This window comes from Plecotus auritus (assembly GCF_963455305.1).
Source record: "Plecotus auritus genome assembly, chromosome: 2".
Lineage (NCBI taxonomy): Eukaryota > Metazoa > Chordata > Mammalia > Chiroptera > Vespertilionidae > Plecotus > Plecotus auritus.
Genome location: NC_137771.1, coordinates 38,441,713 through 38,462,608, shown reverse-complemented (window position 1 = coordinate 38,462,608; position 20,896 = coordinate 38,441,713). Strand labels below are relative to the sequence as shown.

At 40.4% G+C, this 20,896-nt stretch overlaps 1 protein-coding gene across 1 annotated transcript in view; it reads right to left on the bottom strand.

Annotated features, from left to right (window-relative positions):
• The window catches only part of LOC308241666 (SCL-interrupting locus protein-like), a 46,578-nt gene extending 27,919 nt beyond the window's left edge, over nucleotides 1-18,659 (bottom strand). Inside the window, exons 1-6 of the mRNA XM_080655197.1 lie at nucleotides 18,576-18,659; nucleotides 15,561-15,659; nucleotides 7,934-8,084; nucleotides 5,262-5,371; nucleotides 3,317-3,431; nucleotides 929-1,897 (exon numbers count right to left, since the gene is read on the bottom strand). Of these exons, the coding sequence (XP_080511323.1) occupies nucleotides 929-1,897; nucleotides 3,317-3,431; nucleotides 5,262-5,371; nucleotides 7,934-8,084; nucleotides 15,561-15,659; nucleotides 18,576-18,649 (1,518 nt within the window). The 5' untranslated portion in view covers nucleotides 18,650-18,659. The remainder of the gene's footprint in view (nucleotides 1-928; nucleotides 1,898-3,316; nucleotides 3,432-5,261; nucleotides 5,372-7,933; nucleotides 8,085-15,560; nucleotides 15,660-18,575) is intronic.
• Nucleotides 18,660-20,896: the final 2,237 nt, after the last annotated feature.

The following is a 20,896-nucleotide window of genomic DNA, read 5'->3' as shown; positions in this document are numbered from 1 at the left end:
AAGGTCAATGGGGGAAAAAAAAGGAGATATATGTACTACTAAATGTAATACTTTAAACAATAAAAAAAAATCTCATGTATATGTTTCCCATTATACATATATTTGCATAGTTACAGGATCATGGAAAAAAACATGAAGTATATTTTGGGTTGTTTCCACTGCACTGGGTGGAAAGACAGGAAGGAATGATCTGGGGTAGGTATGCGGAAGAGGGTTGTCAGTAAGAAAAGGAAAAAAAGGCAATACTTAAAGACTCAACTGTGCAAGAATATCATTAAAAGACTAAGAACTTTGCCATAAAGATCAGAGGAAAGGAAATTTTCAGAATAAAATGAGTGGAACAAGTCTATTATAGATACACTAAAGAGGTTCTAAAACTCTTCTCTAAGGGTTAAGTATACATACTATATAAGGTTCACAAATTAGAACTCTATCAGAATCCATTGTGCAGCCCTTATACAGGGGGGGCAAAAGTAGGTTTACAGTTGTGAGTATGTGCAAAACAGTTTCTTCTTGTATTATTTTACATACAAGCAACTGTAAACCAACTTTTGCCCTAAACTGTATTTAGTTGTCCATAAAAGTTTAGTAAGGTATATAAACTTTTCATTAGAGGCAAAAAATGAAAAGAAAAATACAATTATGTTGTAGGTTAGAATACGCACAAAACAGAAAAAAAGGCTTGTTTTCTAGTCCTGAGTCTACTCCCAATTAGCAATGTGTCATTATGTAGGTTATTTTCTCTCTCTAATCCTCACTTTACTTATCTGTAAAACAAGGGCCAGAATTCAGTTTCCAAGGCTCCTTCTAGTTCTGACATTCTACAATTCTACTCCATAACATATAATTACTGAAGGGTTGCTGGTTATTTTTCAGAAACCACTTTAATACCAGAAATTTTAAAGAAGTAAGAAAGCTCCCAGCAAACCTGTGCCTGAAGTAGTCTCAGCTGTCGGTCTTGTTCTGTGAGGAACCTATATGCATCTGGAGATAGTCCCATCATTCCATTATCTGACTCAGTCTTCGGTGTGTGCATGCACACTGCACAAGGCCGCAGGTTATAGGAGTCCACATGTGAAGGTAGTCTTGCTACAGGCGACGGCTCTACATTGTTGTGGGGAGAACAACCACCCATGCTTCCTTGTTGTCTCAAAGCTATAGGACTACTTGAAGAATAGAATGCATTATGGCACAGAGCAGGACATCCACTTGGGTGAAATAATGTACGCTTTTGAAGTGCGTCAGACTGCAGGTCTTGAACGGATCCTACTGTATTCATTCCTTGCCAAGAATTTATTGGACTATACCGAATATGGCCATGATGCTGACAACAACTGCAAACATTTGTGGAACAGTAAGATGGTGATGGAGGAGTAGGTATCTGAAATTCCATTGGTTTTCCTGAATTGTGAGGTGAAAAAGTAAAATTGTGTGGGTGGGACTGTGGGGCATGAGAAGACTGCCTGGAATTAAATGTGGAAGATCTTACAGAATACTCTTCTTTGTGTGCATTTCCAGAAGAAACTGTTTGAAGCTTTTCAGATGCATCATTAGGTGGCCCATTAAGAGAAGATGGCTTAACACTGCTCCTTATCTGGGTGTTATCATTATGGCAGGTAGCTAGCTGTTGAATTTTGCAGTGTCTCAAAGGAGTAGTGCCCTGGCTTAATTGATTTGGAAGCCCTTTCAAGGAAGGCTCTCCAACTTCAGCTTCTGGGCTGTGTTTCTCATCATAAAGCTGGGATTGCAGTGGTTCCAAGTGTTCAGACTGGTTAATCAACAAAGGTGGATTTTCATTATTCACCATTTCCAAAGGATTAGGCAGAGGGTTTGAGTCAATGAAATTGCTATCCAACACAAGTGAAAGTTCTGGAACTGATGGTTGGATCTTAGAAACCTATAAATGAGAGAAAAAATGAAAGAGGAAAAGTATTTCTTAGGAGAAAGACATGCTTCACTTTTCTTAGACCAGTATTTCCCAAATTATATACAGTTACTTATCAAAAAGGGCTTATTCTTTATCTAGATATTTGATGAATATTTTCTGGGCATCTTCTATGTGCTTCTAGGCACTAGTAATACAATTGTGAGCAAAATAAACAAGGTCCTTGCCTGAAAAGAATGAAACTAAGCATCTCACAAACTTATATAATGATGGAACTCCTTTTATTGGGACACTGATTAACGTTGCTTAGGTCACAGATCACAGTATGAGAAACTGTTTTACAATAGACGTTTTTACTATTTCTGCAAAGAAATTATCACAAGCAAAATGCTTCAACAGATTTAGTAGCAAATAATGTTTCTGAATCTTGAATAACAAGGAATCTTCCAATAAATATTTCAGAATATTTTTCCACTCAGCAAAATTATTCAGTTATTTTTTTACTGATACCAACTAAAAGAGTTGGAAGAGAGCAGAAAAGAGTAAACAAAATATTCACTGTGGTAAATTTGGTTATAACTTGATATTACTTTTAAAAAATCTTTCCCAGCCCTGGCCGGCTTGGCTCAGTGGATAGAGCGTCAGCCTGCGGACTGAGGGGTCCCAGGTTCGATTCTGGTCAAGGGCACATGCCTGGGTTGTGGGCTTGATCCCCAGTAGGGGGCGTGCAGGAGGCAGCCGATCAATGATTCTCTCTCATTATTGATGTTTCTATCTCTCTCTCCTTCTCCCTTCCTCTCTGAAATCAATAAAGAAATATATTTTTAAAAAAATAAAAAAAATAAAAAATCTTTCCCATTCCTTTTCCTTCTAATAAGCCATTAGTCCAATTAAGGCACAACAATTCTAAAATAACCCACTGGTTGGCTGCAATAAAAGAATTATGGCAGGAGATATTAGCAATTAATCTCCAAAAGCAAGTAGAATGTTTTCTCAGAATATGGTAATAAGACCCAATGTCAAGCTTTGGTGATATAGCATGGAATGTTGAATCTATATGGGTTAAAAACACCAGATTCTGAAACCAAACCTTCTGAATCAGAATTCTAGTTTTACTAGTTATTAGCTGTATAATACTGGGCAAGTAACTTAACCAATCTGTGTCTCAATTTTCTCTGGGAATAATCTGTACTTATCACACACACACACACACACACACACACACACACACACACACACACACACATTACTACATAAAATAATTATATTTACCTGTGAGGACTATATTTAGATATAGCCACATACATATAAGTAGATATATCTTAGAATAAAATTTCAGTAAGTTTTAGGTTGCATTACTGAGTGCTTTAACATGAAGAGATTTTTAGGTTTCTAACCACCAAGGTGAGTACTTTTTAAGTTCAGTGATACCTTCTGACTCACTGGATGAGGACTAGGAATTGGTCTTGGAGAAAAATCTTCATCTTCAACACCAGAGTCATGATCATTTATTGGCATTTTCCCTGGAGATAACTTTTGGGCAGACCTAAAGAGTAGAGGGGAAATAAGAAAAAGTGTTCAGTAATCTAGTGTTTGTTCTTTCTTTCTTTCTTCTTTTTTTTTTTTTAAATATATTTTATTGATTTTTTACAGAGAGGAAGGAAGAGGGATAGAGAGTTAGAAACATCGATGAGAGAGAAACATCAATCAGCTGCCTCTTGCACACCCCCTACTGGGGATGTGCCCGCAACCAAGTTACGTGCCCTTGACCGGAATCGAACCTGGGACCCTTCAGTCCACAGGCCGACGCTCTATCCACTGAGCCAAACCGGTTTTGGCTGTTCTTTCTTTTTGAAGTTGAAGAAAGTCCTTTCGTAACCCAGTCATATTTGGATCATTGAACTTAGTTAGTGTCTGACAACCACAGATCTTATTTTTCAGGCCTATGTTAGTTGCCCAGGACAGCTGGCCCAATTGGACTCATGCATTAAAATACCCCTTTGCCTGAACATGGCATATTTAACCTAGTTATTCTTAATGTTACAAGAAATCAACAGTTACTGAGCATCTTTTGTTTAACCACTTGGAGGAATGTAGAAATAAAGCAAGCATAGCACCTGCCAACAAAAACTTTATACTGGTGATAAATTTGTATTCACTATCTTAAACACTCACTATGTTAAATCAAGTAAGGAATTATATTTCCTATGTACTTATATCTGTGATGGGAAAATATTCTGAGACATTAATTGAGGTACCTCCTCCCATTAGTCAGATGCAATTAGTGTATCACAGGTGGCAGGACCCAGCAGAGAACAGAGAGCTGGTACTGAGTTTCAAAAGCTAAAATTAGAGTTTAAGACTAAAATTTGGAAAACTATATACATCAGGTTTTTTTGCATCCTAAACTAGATAAATTCTCAATAGGATGGTAGGGAAGAGGAAATAAAAGCCAGAAAGAAGCTTAGACATTAACGGATTCCCTAAGAAAGGGTCTTGCATCCTATCTCCCTAGCGAAAAGAACAGAAACTCCATGTAGATCTGCAAGATCTGACAGCAAGAGAGATAGACCTTTGCCCCAAGCCCTGGTAGTCTAGAGAGGCAAACATGATGTTCTTTCTGTGCCAAGGTGCCACAATGAAACAATGAGAATGTCTGCACAGTGCGTTTAAGCAGAAGGGTCTGTACCAGTCCCACAAAGCTCTCTCCCCACACCCAAGAATGATATGGAGAATACAGAATGATATCCCATATACCTCAGTGCAGCATGGATATGACACAGAGAGCCAGTGACCTGAACAGGGTAAAGAGATCACATTGCAGCAGGAACCTGTACAAATCTACTGCCAAAGACCAAGATGCAAATTAAAACACTTCAGCAGACAGCAGGCAGCACGGATGGATGATATACTGCCCCACAAAGTCACAAGCCGTTATTTAATTAATATTCCCCAAGTGTATTTGCTTTAAAAGTTTTAAAACAAACTGTTTCTTTTTCAGTAGAGCCATTATTTTTGTATAGTAGTTTATCTGCTAGGCCCAAGTTTTAAAACTATGAGGAAGGGAAGAAACAAGCGAAAGGCAAACTAACCAAAAACAGGATGCTTCTTCCTAAGCAAGATAACTGCTTGACAAATACTTTTTCCCTTTATGTAAAAAATCAACTCAAATAAGAACCATATTAGAGCTGCCACTTCATTAAAATTATCATCCAACTTCTGAGTATGAAGGAATGCATTTAAAGCAAAAACATATATGATACATAAGATATACAAACAGTTTCATCAGAAATAATTGGGGAGTTTATTTAATTACTCATCAAAAACTAATGAGAACAACATCAAAGTACAAAGATAATAAAAGTGTATCATTTACCTCTTAATTGAAAGATTCTTACAAACTTTGTTGAAAAACTCTGTTTCTGCATTTTGGCTTTTAGCACTCAGTTCAAAATGTATTGGATTCTTGTCAGAAGGTTCAACATTCTGAAATAAAGTAGGTCATATTTTGATATGTATAATTTGCAATGTATAACACCAGAGAATTCTATTTAGATGAAAAGTAGCTCTGAAACACTGGGGGGAGGGAGACTTCTGATTACTGTAACCTTTTTTGAAAAAAGGATTTTATTGAGATACCAGAGGCCGGTGCACGAAATTCGTGCATGGGTGCGGTCCCTAGGCCTGGCTGGCGATCCAAGCGTGAGCTTCTGGCATGGAAGGGCAGGTCCCAGCTGACCTCTGGGCCTTGGGCAGCACCTGGGTCCCTGGGCCCCTGTGCTCCCCCCCTCCACCTGAGTCATGGCACCTAAGTTTCCATGCGGAGATGCGGTGAGCGCGGCCGGATGCCATGGGCCAGGGTGCAGCATGGGCCTCTGGGCTGCCCAGCAGCGCCGCACAGAAGCCTGGCGGGCAGCGCTCTCTCTCCCGGCTGGCCTTGTAAACCGACTCCTGCACAAACCCACGGGGAGCCCAGCTCACCCAGAAGAGGCCAAGCAGGTGTGGGGTGGGCTCATTGTGGGCGCCTGGCACCTGGGCAGGGGGCCTTCCCTGGCGAATGAACCCTGGCGTCCCGGGGAAGGGTAGCAGGGGGAGTGAGAGCAAGCTCGGTGGACACCACGCATTCTCACTGCACCACCGCATTCTCACTGCACCTCCGTCACAAATCACCCCCGCCCCCAGGTAGCTGGTGAGAGGTCACAGGGCATCACCAACTCCCGTCATGTTCTGCGCCGCCCCCTGGAGGTCAGCCCATGTCATAGCGAGCAAATTCCCAGTTGAACTCCTGGTTGAGGGGACAATTTGCATATTAGGCTTTTATTACATAGGATAATTGACATATAACATTAGTTTCAGGGTACAATATAGTGAGACTCTATATCTGTATATATTATGAAATGCTCACTACAGTAATTGTATTAACACCTATTATCATACACATAATAGGTGTTAAGTAAAATTTTTTTTTCTTATGATGAGAACTTTTAAGATCTACTCTCTTAGCAACTTTCAAATATAACTGACTCTTAAGCAACATGGGAGCTAGGGGTGCTGACCTCCTGAGCAGGAAAATACACATAAAACAATAGTTGGCCCTCTGGCATACCCAGATTCCCAACCTCAGAGTTGTCCTTTGAACAGTGTGGGTTTGAACTGCACTGGTCAACTGAAAATATATAAATCTGCATATAAGTGGACCTGTGCAATTCAAACCCATGTTGTTTAAGGGTCAATTGTATACAGCCTGATGACTGTACATTACATCTCTAAAACCTACTTATTTTGTAGCTGGGAGTTTGTACCTTTATAGTACCTTCACCCATTTCTCTCACCTCCCTAACCCCACCTCTGGCAACCACCAATCTGTTCCCTGTAGTTACGTTTTATTTTTTTAAATTCCACATATAAATGAGATCATATGCTATTTGTCTTTGTCTATTTCTTAGCATATGCCTTCATATGCTAAGTGACAAATGGCAACATTTCCTTGTTTTTAATGGCTGAATAATATTCCATTGTATATATGTACCGTGTTTTCTTTATTCATTCACCTATTGATGGACACTTAGGGTTGCTTCCATGCCTCGGCTATTGTAAATAATGCTGCAATGAACATGGGGGTGCAGTTATCCTTTTGAATTAGTGTTTTCATTTCCTCCAGATAAATACCCAGTAGTGAAACTGCTGGATCGCATGGTAGTTCTGTTTTTATGTAACTACCTCTTTTATACTGTCCATGTCCCTGCTACAAAAGTAAAATATTAATCACCTGTATTATGTAACTCCCTCAATAAACAGTGATTCAGTTAAAATGGCAACTTTAAACTGATGATACAACCTAAAGAATAAAATGAGTAAATGATGTTTCTAAAATAGAAATAAATTAGATTTCGTTTAAGATGATTATATTTACAATTAAAATGCAAAGACAATTCATAAACTGATACAACCTCTAAATAAAATGAAATCAGGCACAAAATAAGATCTGAGTGAAAATACATGGTTATTCAGTTACTCAATATTTTTTGTAATAAAATGCAGAATTTTTTTATTATTGATCTGAGACCTAGAACAACTAACCATTTTACTGAAAAGTGGTTTTTGAATGTTTTTACAAAATGACACATATGTGTTTTTATGTATTTATTAGATACAGCAACAATATATTCTGATTCCTGGGATTATATATGATTAACACTGACTTTTAAGTATGAGGAACCATCAGTTACACCCATATATTTTAAAAGTACTAATTAGGACAAAGAAAACACTAAAATTAAAATTAACTCTCTGTATCATAAAATGATACAACATATAAATTATTGATATTGTGTTCAAAGGTTTTAGAAAAAAAAAAAAGGCAAGCTATTCTATGGATAACCTTTGACCCCATATTATAATTTAGTTCTGGAAATATGACCTCAAGTTAATAAAGCAAAATTAACATAAATAAATAAAGTAATATTCAGTAAGATTGATTATAAACACACAAAGCCTAATAGTTACTTTGGGTATTGGGCTTATCATCAATCAAATCAAATCACTTACTTTAAAAAGATGTAATGTTTCCTTGCTGGTTAGTAGCTGGAATCGAAGGTCAGATAACCTGCCATCGCAAGGGAGGCATTCATAAAACTCAGGATCCTTATGTGTCACAGAATATAGAACTATAATGAAATTTCCAGATTCTGAAAAAACCCTGGATGAAAAAATGTCATTTAATTAAAATGTACTGAGAATAACAAGAGTATACTCAAAGAACTTTATATGAATCTCTCAATCTAGTTAATAGACTGACTAAAATTTTTGGGAGAAAACTGGGGAGCAAATTCATGCTTACTTTTTAATGCTATTAATTTATAATTTCAATGATTTTTGTATGAGAGAGGAGGGTGAGAGAGAGAGGAAGGGGTAGAGAGGAGGGTGAGAGAGAGAAAGAGAGAGAGGGAGAGAGAGAAACACTGATTTGTCGTCTCACTTATTATGCATTTATTGGTTGATTCCTGCATGTGCCCTGACCAGGGATCAAACCTGAAACCTTGGCATATTGGGACGATGCTCTAACCAATGGAGCTACCCAGCCAAGGCAATTTTTGATTTTTAAATACATTATGAAAAAAAAAAGTCTTGTAAAAACTTCAAACAAGACAAGAATATAAAATAGAAAATGAAAACTACCCCACTCCAGTCTCCAGTTTAGTATATATACTTCCAGATTTTCTCCTAGGCATACAAGGACATTTTATAGAATTTAACAAAAACGAGTCCATACTATACTCACGACTTGCAACTGCTATTTCTTATTTAACTATCCTGGATTTCTTTCTATGTCATTATTCTATATTATAACTCAGACATCCTTATTCTTTTTTTTAGCAACTACCAGTATTATGATTTTAGATATGCCATTATTGATTTCCTAGACTTTACTTACAATGTTTCACTATTATAAACACATATAAGCCCTGACTGGTTTGGCTCAGTGGACAGAGCATCGGCCTGCGGACTAAAGGGTCCCAGGTTCGATTTCGATCAAGGGCATGTACTTTGGTTGCGGGCACATCCCCAGTAGGGAGTGTGCAGGAGGCAGCTGATCAATGTTTCTCTCTCATTGATGTTTCTAACTCTCTATCCCTCTCCCTTCCCCTCTGTAAAAAATCAATAAAATATATTTTAAAAAAATAAAATAAAATAAACACATATAAAGTGAACATTTATGATTCACCACATAACAAAAAGTCATCAAGAGTCTTTAAAATATATACTAAAAACCAACTATTTAATAATACCTTCAGTACTTGTCTCTACTTTATAAAATATTAAAAGAAGAAACAGTTTGGGGATATATTGCACTACTAACAAAACAAAGCAGCGAAGGCTGGAGAGACAGAATGCTTATTCTGCCCAAATTCTTTCTCTGGGGTTAGCCAAGATCACTTATCAGAATGCTCTAAAGTACCTAAGCTACACTAAGCAGTGCTGACTCCTCTCTGGTTCAAACATTCCTTGAAAGGGTTAGCAGTAATTAAAGAATTCAAGTATCAAAGAAATTCCTTAATGCTTCAGACGGAACACATATTGAGCCTCAAAATTAATTTTACTGAGTATTCACTGTCAATAAGAACTTAAAACAAGACCAGTCATTGATAAATAACTGTAAAAATACACTAAAATGAACATTTGTTTTATTGCAAATAAAACTACCTTGTAAAGTTAGAAATAAAGGTTAAAAAGTAGAACTTTAAAAGCATCTGAAGAAAGCACAAGAGATTTTTTTTCACTTTAATAAATACTCCTGGAGTGAGCAAATCCTTCCTAAGCAAGATAGAAAAAAAATTTATAAATATGACTTTTTAAAAAAAGTCTGTTTAGAAAAAATATAATTAACCAAAGTTAAGTCAAATGACAAGCAGGAGGGAAAAAAGTTTTGCCATATAAATATAAATATTGGGAGAAACCAAGATGGCGGCATAGGTAAACACCTCAACTTGCTGCCTCGTACAACAACTTCAAAACTACAACTAAAAGACAAAACGGACATCATCCAGAACCACAGGAAGGCTGGCTGAGTGGAAATTCTACAACTAGAAGGGAAGAGAAAAGCACACTGACACTCAGAGGAGCTGCAGAAGTAAAGTGCAAACGTACAGAGGCACGTGCGCAGAGAGGGCTGGCAACTGAGTACTCAGCTGGTTTTTTCAATCCGCAGGTAGACACAAGCTCCCGGCTGCTCTGAACTCCAGTTGTGGGCGAGACTCTGGGGACCCAGACTCATATGAGGAGAAAATGGACTGTCTGGCAGTGGGCGGAACGCGAGGGCGGCTTTCTCTGAGAGGTGCCGGCAGCGATTACCAAGGGACACTGAGACCCCAGGGCCTCTTAGGGCAGGGCTGACAGGAAGCCATTGCTGTTTGCTCTGCCCTGAGACTCTGCCCCATCCAAGCTGTGCGTAGAGGCTTTTGCATATGAAAGGTCTGGTCCTTTAAAATATAAACTTACCTAACAAACTGCAGCTGAGTCAGAGAGACCCAGAACATCCAAAAGAAGGCCCAAGGCCCCACAGAAGCTTGCATTACTTCACAGCTGGGCCTCATCTGGGCACCTCCAAAACCCAAACAAAGAAGAGGAATCTGCAGATCTCTCCATAGCTCCTGCTGGGTGGCCTCAGGCAGAAGCTAAATAAACACCTCCTTGGAGATCCAACAGCCAGTGTCCACTGGGGTCAGAATAGGACCATCCAAATTACAAGTCCTCAGATCCATAAGGGACACACTCAGGGAGGAGACTCAGTGAGCACCAAAGCCCCACTGAAGCAAGTCTTGCTTCATAAGGGTGCCTCCAGCACAGAAGTTCTCCCAGCGTAGACACAACTGATCCTCACAGCCAATTGGCCTGGAGGTGAATTCCTCCCAAGGATACCAACAACAATCAAGGCTTAACTACAACAAGATTGTGCACACAGACCACAAAGGGGTGCACCAAGAGTGTCCACCTCAGATAACTGGGAAGGCTGAGCCACTGGGCCCTATAGGACACCTAGCACACAGAGCCACTCTATCAACTCAGGGAAGCAGCCAAAATGCGGAGACAAAGAAACAGGTCACAAATGAAAGAAATGGAGGAAAGCAAACTACTGGATATAGAGTTCAAAACCACGGTTATAAGATTTTTCAAGAATTTTCTAGAAAAGGCTGATAAATTCAGTGAGACCCTCGAGGATATGCAAAAGGACCAACTAGAAATTAAGCATACACTGACTGAAATACAAAATAATATACAGAGATCCAAGAGCAGACTAGAGGATCGCAAGAATCAAGCCAAATATTTGAAATACACAGGAGCAAAAAATACCCAACTGGAAAAGCAAAAAGAAAAAAGAATCCAAAAATATGAAGATAGTGTAAGGAGCCTCTGGGACAACTTCAAGCGTACCAACATTGGAATTATGGCGGTGCTAGAAGAAGAAAGAGAGCAAGATACTGAAAACCTATTTGACGAAATAATGACTGAAAACTTCCCCCACCTGGTGAAAGAAATAGACTTACGAGTCCAGGAAGCACAGAAAACCCCAAACAAAAGGAATCCAAAGAGGGCCACACCAAGACACAACATAATTAAAATACCAAGAGCAAAAGACAAAGAGAGAATATTAAAAGCAGCAAGAGAAAAACAGTTAGTTACCTACAAGGGAGCACCCATACAATTGTCAGCTGATTTCTCAACAGAAACTATGCAGGCCAGACAGGAGTGGCAAGAAATATTCAAAGTGATGAATAGCAAGAACCTACAATCAAGATTACTCTACCCAGCAAAGCTATCATTCAGAATTGAAGGGCAGATAAAGAGCTTCACAGATAAGAAAAAGCTAAAGGAGTTCATCACCACCAAACCAGTATTATATGAAATGCTGAAAGGTAGTCTTTAAGAAGAGGAAGAAGAAGAAAAAGGTAAAGATAAAAATTATGAACAACAAATACATGTCTTCAACAAGTGAATCTAAAAATCAAGTGAATAAAAAATCTGATGAACAGAATAAACTGGTGAATATAATAGAATCAGGGTCATAGAAAGGGAGTGGACTGACAATCCTTGGGGGGGAAAGGGGTGTGGTGGGTGGGAGAAGACACTGGACAAAAATCATACACATATGGATGAGGACAGTGTGGGGGGTGGTTAAGGACAGGGTGTGGGGTGGGAACTGCATGGAGGGGAGCTATGGGGGAAAAAGGAGGAACTGGAATAATCTGAACAATAAATATTTAACTAAAAAAAATACATAAATATAAATATTATTTCTCTACATATTTTACACATACAGGGTGTCCCAAAAAATGTATATAAACTTTAACAGCTGTTAGCTAAATTATGAAAATGAACTGTATTTTAATAAACACAGCCTTTATAATTATTCAAAGTGTGTGTATCCATACATGGCAGTCTTTTTGAAGGGCAATTTAGCAATGTATACCAAAATTTAAAATTACACTCTTTGACCCAAAAGAACACTTTTAGGAATTTATTCTACAAATACATACATACACACAGTCATGCACTGTTTAATGACAGGGACATATTCAAAGAAATGCATTATTAGGCTATTTCACTGATGTGTGAACATCACTGAGTGTACTTACATAAACCTAGATGGTATAACCTACTACACACCTAGGCGATACTATATACCATAGTCTATGTGTGGTTTGTGGTTGACCAAAATGTTGTTATGTGGAACATGACTAAATAGAGTGAGAAAAAGGTACTGAGCTCTTTCAAAGCAATGTAAAAAGATGCACAATCCAAGAGAATAATGGCAGGAGACATGAATAACAACTTCCCAGAAGGTGGTTATAAAACACTGGAGGCCTGATGCACAAAATTCGTGCAGAGTAGGCCTTTCTTCCCCCAACTGCTGGCACCGGCTTCCCTCTGGCACCCAGGACCCAGGCTTCCCTCGCAGCCCCAGCTTCGTCTAGAATGTCGTCTGGAAGGACGTCTGGTCTAATTAGCATATTACGCTTTTATTATTATAGACTAGAGGCCTGGTACACGAAATTGGTGCACGGGGGGGAGGGGGGGTGTCCCTCAGCCCAGCCTGCACCCTCTCCAATCTGGGACCCCTCAAGGGATGTCCTACTGCCCGTTTAGGCCTGATCCCGGTGGCAGTCGGACATACCTATCACAATCCAGGACTGCTGGCTCTCAACTACTCGCCTGCCTGCCTTCCTGATTGCCCCTAACCGCTTCTGCCTGCCAGCCTGATCACCCCCTAACCACTCCCCTGCCAGCCTGATTGCCCCTAACTGCCCTCCCCTGCAGGCCTGGTCCCCCCCCAACTGCCCTCCCTTGCAGGCCTGGGTCCCCCGCAACTGCCCTCCCCTGGAGGCCCAGTCGCCCCCAACTTCCCTCCTCTGCCAGCCTGGTCCCTCCCATCTGCCCTCCCCTGCTGGCTTGATCGCCCACAACTGCCCTCCCTTGCAGGCCTGGCCCCTCCCACTGCCCTCCCCTGCTGGCCTGATCGCCCACAACTGCCCTCCCTTGCAGGCCTGGCCCCTCCCAACTGCCATTCCCTGCTGGCCATTTTACGTCCACATGGGGGCAGCCATCTTGTGTTGGAGTGATGGTCAATTTGCATATTGCTTTTATTAGATAGATTGGAAAAGACGATTGCTATTACCTCTCTGAAGTCTTGTTACCACCTCCCCTTTCCCTCATCATTCCTCTCCAGCCACACAGGCTTCCTTGCTGTTCCTTTAAGATGCAAGGTGAAGCCTGGCCGTGTGGCTCAATTGGTTGGAATGTCGTCCTGTACACCAAAAGGTTGCGGGTTCAATTCTCAGTCAGGGAACATACCTAGGTTGCGGGTTCGATCCCCTGTCGGGGAAGCAACTGATGGATATTTCTCACATCAGTGTCTCTCTCTCTCCCCCACTCCTCTCTCTTTCAAATGAATAAAAACATATCCTCAGGTGAAGATTTAAAAAAAGATGCAAGGTGATGTTCCACCATGGCCTTTGGACTTAATGTATCCCCTGCCTCGGACTGCCCCAGGCAGCCAAATGGCTTACACCCTCACCTCAACTCTTTGCCTGCCTGTCTACCCTGTTTAAAATTGTTACTCTTTACCTACCACTACCATCCAGATACACATCCTCCTCCTCAGCTTATTTTTCTCCACAACTCATCACCTTGTTAAATCCTGTTTATTTTACTTATATGTTCTATTTACTGTCTATATCTACAGAGTCTTCATTTTGCTTCCTGCCTCATTCCCAATATCATGAACAGTACTGGGTACATAGTAGGTGCTCACTAAGTATTTGTCCCACAGTGTTAGTGAGGGGATAGAGAAAACATGCACTCTCAAACACTGTTGGAAGAATTATAAATTAGCAGTCTTCTTTTTAAAATTTTTTTATTATACTTGATTTCAAAGAAGAAGGAAGAGGGAGAGATAGAAACAAGAGAATCATTGAGCGGCTATCTCCTGCACACCCTGCACTGGGGATCGAGCCTGCAACCCAGGAATGTGCCGTGACTGGGAATCAAATCTCCTGGTTCATAGGTTGACTCTCAACCACTGAGCCAAGCTGGCCGGACAATAAATTGGCAGTCTTTTTGAAGGGCAATTTAGCATTGTCTACCAAAATTTAAAATTATACTCTTTGACCAGAAAGACCACTTTTAGGAATTTATTCTACAAATATTCCAAGACATGCAAAGATAAATACAAAAAAGGACAGGTTTTTAAAATGTGGTATATATTATTTACTATTCAGTTTTAAAAGGTGTTAAATCTGTACATGCTAAGATGTAATGATCTACAAGGAATAATGATATAAGAGAAAAAAGCAATATACAGAAAAGAATGGTATGCTCCCATTTGTGACTTAATTTTTATAGGCCAGCGGATTGTGCATTGCATGCTGCAGGAAGGAAGCACAAAATACTATTTAACAGCAGAATGTCTCTTGGGATAGGGTCTGGCAGAATGTGGTAGAAGACATTTTTATTGTGTATCTTTATTTATGTCTGTCTGATTTATTACTATATATTCGAATAAAGTTTTTTTCCAAAGTGTATTATAGCCACCCAAGGTAGACAGAAACACACCTTGGAATTTTCATTTAATAGATGAAGAAGGCGTGAGGCAAAGAGTGGTATCCTTAGGTGAGAATTTAAAAAAATTGTGCAAAGTAACAAAATTAAATGAGGAGGTGAGGTTATAAATAAAGTGTCCCTATTAATTCCAATGCTTGTACTTTAGTTCCAGGAAGAAAATCAAACATTTCCTCTCAAATATTTCTTAAGAGTGCTAGTAGTATCACTGTGTAACTTAATAAAACACTTGTAACAAACTCAAATTCATTTCAGCCATTTCACTGAAAATTCATCTCTTTATTTATAAATTAGAATGCTGGAGTAGATGATGTCTAGGGTTTCCCCCCACTCCTAAAACGTGTATCTTTTGTGTTACAGTTCTGTGGTTAGGCAAGTAAATTCCTTCATATTTCTAAGTATAGTGTGACCTCACCTTTGGTGTTATTATTTAATATACGCTTTGTTTTTCTAATGTGCTTGTTCTTCTAGTTTATAAGTATTATAAAAGGGTAGGCTTCGCATGAATTTTAATATCAATAAAATATGAATGGAGGAAAAGATCAAAATAAAATATTACAATATCACTTGCCTTTCTTGAATAGAGGAATTGAACATGTATCGCAAGCAGCAAGCCCACACCTGAGGACTATAGATATGTATAATGCCAGAGAGCCATCTAAAAGAAAAAATAGAAATAAAAGACTATAGTCATTTACAAATTGATACTTAATATACTCTAGATTACGTTGTTAGAGTAATATGGCAGAGATTTTTGGCATTCACCAGCAATACATTAAAGACCTCATAAATAAGAAGTCTAAGAACACTAGACCATGATAATAATTAAGAAAGAGAATAGATACAAATCCTCTTATATAATAAAGAGCTAATATGCAAATGGTCATCACGCCCTCACACCCTTGCACCCTCGCGCTGGAACTGCTCAGACACTCAACACTGGGGAGAGAGAAATGGGGACCAGCCAGACACAAATGAGCTCGTGAGAGAGGAATGGGGACCAGCCAAGCACAAATAAGCTCGCAAGAGAGGAATGGGGACCAGGCAGACTGCGGTCCGGGAGAGGGAAAAGCTGACTACCCCGCGGTCCCTGGCACCAGCGGCTGCAACTGCACCTGCTGCCCAAGAAAGGGACAAGCCGCACGCCCTGTGGTCCCGGGCGCCAAGAGCTGTGCCTGCAGCCCAGGAAAGGGACAAGCTGAACACCCCACAGTCCCGGGCGCCAATGACTGTGACTGCACCTGCGGCCCGGGAGAGGGACAAGCCACCCACCCCGCAGTCCCCTGCGGCTGTGGCCAGCCCGGGCAAAGGTGGCCTGAGTCCTGGGTGCCTGCAACCAGCCGGAGGAGGGAATCCTGGGTCCTGGGTCCTGGGTGCGGGGCGAGGCAGAGGCAGTTAGGGGCAATCAGGCCGGTAGGTGAGCAGTTAGGGGCAATCAAGGGAGGCAGAGGTGGTTAGGGGCGATCAGGCAGACAGGCAGGTGAGCAGTTAGGAGTCAGTGGTCCCGGATTGCGAGAGGTAGTCAGACATCCACTGAGGGGTCCCAGATTGGAGAGGGTGCAGGCTGGGCTAAGGGACGCCCCTCTCCCCCAGTGCATGAATTTCATGCACCAGGCCTCTAGTATATAAATAGAGAGCTTCTTTCTCTCAGTCCTTTCCCACCTGAAATGAAGGGAAAATGGTGGGAGAGAAAATGGTTAACAAGCCCAAAATAATAGTAACTGAGAGGATTAAATACTGTAACATACATAGGTAGCCTGACACATAAAAGGCTCTTAATAAATATTCATTTAATGAGAAAGAAAAGTACCATATGATTTCACTCATATGTAGAATCTAATGAACAAAATACACTAACAAACAAGAGAAACAGACTCATATATAGAAAACAGACTGACAGCTGTCAGAGGGGAGAGGGGTTGGCGGGCTGGGTGAAAAGGGTAAAGGGATTAAGCAAAAAACCCTACACAAACTTTTAGACAAAAGTATGATGATTACCAGAGGGAAAGAGAGAATGAGGGAGGTATAAGAGGGCACAGGGGACAAATGGTGATGGAAGGAGACTTGACTTGGGTGGTAAACACACAATACAATATACAGATGATGTATAATAAAATTGTATACCTGCAGCCTATATAATCTTATTAATCAACTAGAGGCCTGGTGCACAAAATTTGTGCACGGGAGTGGGGCCGGTGTCCCCTCAGCCCAGCCTGCACCCTCTTCAATCTGGGATCCCTCTCACAATCCAGGACCGCTGGCTCCTAACTGCTCACCTACCTGCCTGCCTGATCGCTCCTAACTGACCCCCCTGCCAGCCTGATCACCCTTAACCACCTCTGCCTGCCGATGTGATTGCCCCCAACTGCCCCCTGCCGGCCTGGTCGCCCCTAATGCCCCCCCACTGGCCTGGTCACCCCCAACTACACCCCCTGCCGACCTGGTCGTCCCCAATTGCCCCCTGCTGGCCTGGTTGCCCCTAACTGCCCACCTTTGCCTGCCTGGTCGCCCCATGCAGCCTGCTCTTCAGTTGTTTGGTCGCCCCTCACTGACCCCCCCTGCCGGCCTGGTTGCCCCATGCAGCTGCTGTTCAGTCATTTGGTCGTCCCTCACTAACCCCCCAGCTGGCTTGGTCGTCCCACGCAGCCTGCTGTTTGGTTGTTACTGTGAGGGTGTCCTCACCAATTTGCATATTACCCTTTTATTAGTATAGATGTCACCCCAATAAATTCAATTAGTAAATATTCACTTAGCACCAAAAGCCCATAGCCAAAACCAGAAGCAAAGCAAACAGAATTAAGTAGATTTCATGACCCACAGAACATTTGTATATTCTCATTTTTAAATTTTGCACATACTATTTCCTCACATGGGCTCCCTCCCCACCAAGCTGCCCTTCTATGATCTAAACACTTCAAGGTCCAGCTCAAGAAAGAAAAAATGTCCCATCATTTCTCTTACAAGTACTAATAGTGCTCACTATTGATATGTTGTTCATTTCATAGCAAATCATATTCTTCCTTATTATTTCTCTATGCATGAATATTTGAATATTTCATCACCTCAGCTTCATTATAAATCTCTGGAGGAGCTTTAAATCTTAACACAGCACCAAACATAATACTATATATATGATAAGCACCCAATAAATATGGAATGAATATAAATTTTTGACTGAATAATTTAAATGTCATTAATCATTAACTCAAAAGAGAAAACCATTAACATTTAGGGAAGTCCTACAAAATTGCCCAACAGTGAATTTAGTGTTATTCTAGCCCTGTGTTCTTCAAGGTGCCTTAAGGACAGCAGGTAGTGAAGAAAGTTAAAGAAATCAGGCTCCAACGCTTTGACTTCAACCAGAAGATCCCAACTTTGTTTTATACATTGAAGTTCTTCCTAAGATTGGATAAAAATCTGATTCTGCTATTAAAATAAGAAAACTTAAGAATCATTGGCTGTTGTGGCTTTATAAGATAATCTAACTATTAATTAGATATTGATAGTATGTTTATCATATACATTTGAACACATATGTGGCTGAAAAGATTTTCATAAATAATGCAACACTTACATTCCCACTAATGGTAGAGAATAAACCTTGGGATCAGATTCCAGCAAAAGTAACAATTTGCGTGTTTCATCCATGGTAAGATATCTAAACAGAAAACATTCATGTAAAAACAACTGTAAGTATATACTTTTTACCTTTAAAAGAGATCATCTGAGTGCTGAAGCACATTTTAGGCAAGGGAGATAATTCAAATGAATAATTTCTTTCACACACATGTACACAAAGAAAACAGTTCAAAGTATAAAAAAGTACTCCAGTAAGAGGGGGTTAAAGATATTCAATATCTTAAAATTCAACCTGTTAAAATGGTCATTGAAAATTACACACCCTTTAAAAAGATTTTGCTCCAAAAGTGTCAACTTATTTTAATCAAAAGTAATAAAATCAAGGCTAACAATTTCAGAACCATATAGGCTTCCCAGGGAGAAGTGAATTTCCTTTTACTGTAAGTGTTCAAACATCCAGGTGACTTGACAATACTGCAACAGATGTGACTTCTCACTGAAGGAAGTTGAATTAGGTGAGATATATTCAACCTTCATGTACTATAGTCCTCCAACCACTATCACAGAACTTCGGGAACTATCATGATAGAACTCAAAAGTTCACTAAACTCTAAAAGGATATTATAATATACTTATACTTTGTTATTATGTTTATTACTTACAGTAAGTTTTAAGGATATGAAAAACTACAGAATTGTGGAGAGTGAATTTTATTGATATGGCATTAAAACACAAAAATTAAAACAATGCTATTTGTGATATTAAGTCTCGATAGTCTACTGAGGATATATTCAATTGCTATAATAACCCTAAAACACAAAGTTAATGAATTTATCAGGCCATGTGACAAGATGATTAAGCCTGAGTTGTCAGGATTTATCGATGACACTTATACATATTTTGTAAACTCTTCTACCTTGCCTACCTGATAAATTCCTATTCTCTAAAAGAACCAGCTAAGGTTTTCCATGATTTTCTCAGGCAATTCAAACATACCTTCCTGCTTCCCCTACACTGTACATAAACCCCTATTATCTTTACCCACATCATGTTTACACACTAATATACTTAATGGACAGTAAGTATGCCTTTTAAAAATCTATTTAATTCCAGTGTCTAACATAATACCTATTCCATAATGGATCCTAATAAATTAGGGTAAACAAATGTGGTCAAGGAAAAGGGCAAATGTCACAAATTTAATACACAGTTATAGAGAACTAGGGGCCCGGTGCATGAAATTCATGCACTGGGGGTAGGGGGTCCTCTCAGCCCAGCATGACCCCTCTCACAGACTGGGAGCCTTCAGGGGATGTCCTACTGACAACTGAGGCCCGCTCCCTGTGGGAGGCGACCGGCTGATCTGGGGAAGGCACCTGCCCCATCACCCTGCTACTGCAGCCACTGCAGCCGCCGCAGTCGCCAAGGTGTTTTCATCAACACGGACTCCAGTCCCTTCACCATGCAAAAATGACAACTTTCTTTAGGCATTTTCAAGATGTGTCTTTCATAGGATATGACATTTCTTTCTTTTTTTTTTTTTTATCCTCATCTGAGGATATGTTTCCATTGATTTTTACAGAGTGTGGAAGAGAGAGGGAGAGACAGAGAGAAACATCAATGTGAGAGGGACACTTTGATTGGTTGCCTCCTGCATGAGCCCTGACTTGGGCCCCGGCCAAGGAGGAGCCTGTAACCTAGGTACACGCCCTTGATCAGAATCGAACCTGGACCCTGTGGTTGGCAGGCCGAGGCTCTATCCACTGAGCCAAACCGACTAGGGCAGGATATGACATTTCTTAGCCCCTCCAGCAGCAGACCTTCGTTTTTTCCTCCAGGAGTGAGGTGGAAAAACCCTAGATCACCTTCTTGGATTCTTATAACCTAAGTTACCAAGAACACTGCAAGTGGCGGCGTACAAGGAGCTTAGCCAACGAGCGGTCAGAAAAGGTGTTTACGCTCCAACTGGTTTGGTTCAGTGGATAGAGCATCAGCCTGCAGACTGAAGGGTCCCAGGTTTGATTCCTGTTAAGGGCATGTACCTTGGTTGGGGGCACATCCCCAGTGGGGAGTGTGTAGGAGGCAGCTGTTCGATGTTTCTCTCTCATTGATGTTTCCGACTGTCTCTCTCTCTCCCCTCTTCTCTGTAAAAAAAATCCCCCTCAAAAAAAAAAAAAAAAAAAAAAAAAAAAATCCCCCTCTTCTCTGTAAAAAAAATCAATAAAACGTATTTTTTTTAAAAAAAGAAAAGGTGTTTCCTCTGCAGCTCATGCGCAGAGGAACCCCTGCGTTGTGTCACTGGGCTAGGTGCGTGTC